The 5573-nt window shown below is 37.0% G+C and overlaps 1 protein-coding gene across 1 annotated transcript; it reads right to left on the reverse strand.

Annotated features, from left to right (window-relative positions):
* Positions 1–2893: 2893 nt before the first annotated feature.
* Positions 2894–4756, reverse strand: LOC131159759 (metallothionein-like protein type 2). The gene is made up of 3 exons (XM_058114914.1): positions 4320–4756; positions 3493–3576; positions 2894–3344 (listed from the first exon to the last, which is right to left on the reverse strand). Exons 1-3 carry the CDS (start codon positions 4382–4384, stop codon positions 3251–3253), a joined length of 243 nt encoding a protein of 80 aa, XP_057970897.1. The 5' UTR covers positions 4385–4756; the 3' UTR covers positions 2894–3250.
* Positions 4757–5573: the final 817 nt, after the last annotated feature.

Raw genomic sequence — 5573 nt, forward strand, 5'->3', positions numbered from 1 at the left:
CGCACTATATAACCCTGATAATGTAGAGTTAGATGATTATACTAACAGCAACGTGGCACAACAGATTATTGATAATTCCCAGTCAGAGGAATCTATCACAGAGGAGTGCTTTGAAGCACCCTAAACTCCAACTCTGACTCCTACTTCGACTCTGAGGAGGTCTTCTCGGCCGCATGTACCAAATAAAAGATATTTGGATTATTTGTTATTAATTGATGCAGGTGAACCAGAGTGACATGATGAAGCATGTCAGGTGGATGAGGCTTGCAAGTGGGAACTTGCCATGAAAGATGAGATGAAATCCCTCACCGACAATAGGACTTGGGAGCTAGCTAGACTACCCAAGGGAAAAGAAGCTCTTCAAAACAAATGGGTGTATCACATAAAAGAAGAGCATAATGATTCGAGAAGATACAAAGCAAGACTCATGGTCCGAGGTTTCCTAAAAATAGAAGGTATTGACTACTCAGAAATCTTCTCACCAGTTGTGAAACACACAACCATTGGGACAGTTTTGAACATTGTTGCAGCAGAGAATTTACACCTCGAGCAGTTAGATGTAAAAATTGCTTTCATGCATGGTGATCTAGAGGAGGAGATATACATGCACCAAGATGAAGGTTTTGCAGAGAAAAGCAAAGAAAAACTTGTTTTCAAGTTGAATAAGAGTCTCTATGGTTTGAAATAGGCTCCAAGGCAGTGGTATAAGAAATTTGACGGCTTCATGCAAAAGAATGACTACCACAAATGCAACACTGATCATTGTTGCTATTTCAAGAGGTATAAATTAAGTTACATAATTCTTTTGCTTTATATTGATGATATGCTAATTGCAGGATCAGACATGGACGAGATTAGAAAATTGAAAAGGTAGTTGTCGACTAAATTTGAAATGAAAGACTTGGGTTTAGAAAACCATATGCTTGGGGTGAGGATCACTAGAGACAGAAAGGAGGGAACCTTGCAGTTGTCTCAAGTTGAGTACATTAGGTGGATTCTCAAAATGTTTGACATGTGTGATGCTAAGGCAGTTAGCACACCATTAGCAGGTCATTTCAAGTTGTCAAAGACTCAGTCTCCAGAGTCAGAAGAAGAGAAAAAAGAAATGGAAAAAATTTCATATGCTTCAGCTGTAGGAAGCTTAATGTACGCCATGGTTTGCATGAGACTGAATCTCAGTCATGCAGTGGGAACCGTCAACATATTTATGTCGAATCTAGGAAAAATTCATTTGGAAGCGGTAAAATGGACTTTACAGTAACATAGAGGTACAATTAACAAATGTTTATGCTTTGGTAAAAGTGATCTGACATTGCAGGGATACATAGATGCAGACTTTGCTGGCGAAATAGATCATAGAAGAAGCACTATTGGATATATTTTCATAGTTGGTGCTACTGCCATTAGTTGGGTATCACAGATACTGAAAATAGTTGCTTTATTCACTACAGAGGCAAAGTATGTGGTCATGACAGAAGCAAGCAAAGAGATGATCTGGTTACAAGGTTTGTTGGCAAAGTTAGGTTTCAAGTAGATGAAGAGTGTTTTGTGTAGCGACAGTCAGAGTGCTATACACCTAACGAAGAATTCAACATTCCTCTCAAAGACCAAGCACATTGGACTCCGCTATCACTTCATCACATCTCTTTTAGACGAAGGGGTATTAGTAGTTGAGAAAATCCTTGGCAGTCAAAACCTAGTAGATATGTTGACAAAGACAGTGACTAGAGAAAAATTAGAGTTATGCTCAGATTCAGTGGGTCTCCTAGATATACTAAAATCATCCAGAAGTTGATCCCTGCATATGCACCTCAGCAAGGGGGTGCGGGCACTCTCTCGAGGGAGTGTAGACGCCTTGGGTCTAGGGTGAGGTCATAGTGTTGCAGCATCATAATAGTAGACACTTGGTTACCACCACATGTTTGGAGGGGGTGATTTGTTGAACTCATGTGGGTGCATTTATTGTTCTTGGGAAGGCACAGCTCGTGGAGCATGCATTCTGTTTTCTGTGCTGCTCCATCTCAATGCTCCTCTCTCTCATATATTTATATGTGCAATGCTTTGTAAAGCATTGTGTGTGTGTACAAAAGAAAATATATAGAGAGAAGAATAGAGATTGCTATGTGCTGTGTGTGTGAGGTAGAGTGGTTTGAGCTAGAGTTGAATGAGAGTATGTTCTCCTCCTCCACTGTATTTTTCCTTATTGATCATATTGTGTGAGTTTCTCTCTCCCATGAATGTAGGCCGAGTTTTGCCAAACCACGTAATTTGATTTGTGTTCTGTGTGTTGGTGTATTTGTGTTTGTTAGATTCCTCCCCTTTCCCTTAACAGAGGATGCCCTTTTATAGGATAATAAAGATAGTAAAGTATTTATTGGGGTGAAAAACGAAAGGGTGATAGCCATAAATCTCTTATGATTTTCATAACAATTTTTCATATGAACTATTCTTGTAAAGTTCTACCATTTTCCTTTTTAACACCCTGTTAGTAACATATGAAACATCAATTTTGATTAAAAAAAAAAAAAGATTGAACGATAAAATTATATCATAAATTTACAAAAACATTATTCTCTCCATTCTCATTATAACAGTATGATTCTTCATTAAAGTTACAACTACAATTACAAAATCAATTTTGCAATTAAAATTTGAGAAAATGTCATTAAATAAAATTTGGAGTCAAATCTAAAGCAAAAGATTATCTTTGATTTAACAATTATCTAATTATTCAATCAAACTCTGATTTAATAATTCTGTAATGGATTGAATTCGAGCTGAATTTTAAACTCAATATTTTCGAATTAGTAGCAAGCTCAAGTATCACTCTGCCAACTCAAATTGAATAGGCACCTGCACCAAATCTCCTTCACCAACAGTTTCAAATCTGAACTGAAACAGAAGGAAGTTTCCAGTCATCCATTAATAAAAACTCAAACTCTGTTCCAAGAACACAAACCCATTATACATAATTCATATTTCATAGCAGAGACTTTCTCCCAGCATACACTGCCTTTTTGTAGAAAGAGAAAAGAGAACAAACAAACACCAAAAGCACCCCACGAAGGTCAAACCCAAACCCCATGAACTGCCTTATTCTTCTAATCCTACAACAGCTACAGCTTGGATTAGCCCACAAGCTCAGACATCATCATACTACTACCACTATTATTTACTTCAAATTATTATTCTTCTTTTTTTTCTTCGTCTTCATGGAAGGCCGCCTCCGCTTTTTCTACTACTGCTGCTCTCATTTGCAGGTGCAGGGGTCGCAGGTGCAATTGTCTCCGCATTTGCATCCTCCATTCTCCGCTCCCACCCCCATCTCAGATCCTCCAAAGTAACTGCAAATTTATCATTATTATCATCATTATTTGCTTTAATTAGTCAAGTATAGAAGATAAAACTGCATGTGATTTTACAATTATTATGACTATTAATTAATAATTGCTGTTAACGGCATAATTCATTTCAGGAGAATGGGCTACATACGCCTTCCCGGTGGGTGCGACGCCGACGATCAGTGTCTCGGTGGTGGTGGTCTCCGTGTAGCTCAGGTCAGGGTACATCCCACACCTGCATCATCATTATCAAATAATTTCAGATATTATATTTAAATTCACAGAAAATTTAAAGTCGTAGGTAAGAAATTACTCTCTGGGGTGCCCAGAAAATTGAGAGCCCAACAAATACATATGAACCACAAATCTAACTACTACGCCAGGACCCCGAATTAAAGTAGGCAGATCGTACTCAATTCAACAGGCAAAAATTAAATTAAAAAATCACATAAAAAAAACAAAAGAAAGGAAAAAGGAGAAAAAAAAAAAAAATTTTCAAGCTTGAAACTTCTTATGGCAAAGCATGTCTGTTTTCAGAAAGTTGAACTACAAGAACGGAAATATAGAAACTATTTTTCTTCTCGAAACTGCTTTAGGAGATGGCGATTTTCCTTTTTCCTTTTCTTTTGGTGGGGGGGGATAACCACACGCCAAAACATTTCCCAAACTTTACGAAAAAGGCTGAAACGATCGGACCAAGAATTTTCCTAAAGATATTTTCCATCGAAACAAACAGAGATTAATCCTCCGTTGGTCGCAGAAAAGTGGAAAACATATAATAATAATAATAATAATAATAATAATAATAATAATAATAATAATAATAATCTAATAAACAAGAAGAGGCAAAAAATTCGAAAACACGAGGATATTCTCCTCTCCTCCATCAGACAAGAAAATAAAACAAAACAAAAAAATTTAAAAGAAAGAAGTTATCCGCTAGAACAAAACCAAAATTAATTAAGCAGGGAAATTTACCCTGTGCAGCCGCTGCCACACTTGCAGCCGGAGCCACAGCCACCGTTTCCTCCACAGCACGACATCTTAAGAGATCGAGTGAGATCAAACGAGAAATGGATATGTAAAAGATTTCTGCAGCTCAAACGACCAAAACACACAACTAGTTATTTGAGGAAGACGATGACCTCCATTTATAGGCGGTTGAGGAGAGAGAGAGAGAGAGGGTGGCTCTGCATTGTCCACGTGTCGGAATCGCAGCGGCACAGTGAGTCCCGCATGAGGGTCGGTCCAATGTGCGTCAGCGCTCATCCACGCCATTGCCCGGTCTCGGGTACAGATTGCGTCGCCGACATATCTTCTGAAGGTGTATGTCCGCCCGAGCTTATCATTGGTCCACCTCTCATTGCTGTTTCTTGTTCAAGGCTTCAGCATCTCAGCTTCAGCCGACACTCCATGCTTCTTCAATCTTCTACATTTATGTTTTTAATAAATAAAATGGAGTACTTTTTTACTTTTATTATTTTTTAATTATGTAAGATGTTTTAAAAAATTTAAAATAAATAATTTATATTTTTAAACTGATAACCTGTTTATAATCCATTTATTGAACAGAAGAATTTGAATTTCCCTATTAGTCATTCATTAATAAACGAATCAACCCGAATCTGCACCCGTTTAACCCTAACCTGTTTATGATTTGCCCGAACCCGACCTGTTTACTCATTTTGCCACCCGTACAAGCTACTAATCTCACCTAATTATCTAAATTAACTTCTTAACTCTCTCCCCTCCAAAAGGAATTGACCTAACCCATTCTTGTCTATTTTTCGCTACAATCAAGTTGTATAAGTACAACACATTATTCATAGGGACACCTCAAATTGATACTTGCTAGAGATTCATGTCATAAAGATATGACAAGTTTTATAGTGTTTGTTAGCTACTTAACAGAGTTTGTTGTCATTACAAAAAATAAGGTCATTAGTGATGGAACAAAATCATCACTAATAATCACAAACCAGTGACGATTTTGTGATTGTTAGTGATGTTTTAGAATTTTTCACTACATCTGTGGTTACTAATACTTATCAGTGACGAATTTTAAAATTCATTACTAATAATGGAGTATTAGTGATAAATTACGATCGTTATTAAAAACTTAAAATCGTTACTATAGATTCTACATTGGCTCGACTCAAAATTGTTACTAAAGCTACAGTATTAGTGACGATTCAAAATTCGTCACTAATAGTATATTATTGGTGACGGTTT

The sequence above is a fragment of the Malania oleifera genome, chromosome 7 (genome assembly GCF_029873635.1).
Source record: "Malania oleifera isolate guangnan ecotype guangnan chromosome 7, ASM2987363v1, whole genome shotgun sequence".
Classification (NCBI taxonomy): Eukaryota; Viridiplantae; Streptophyta; class Magnoliopsida; order Santalales; family Ximeniaceae; genus Malania; species Malania oleifera.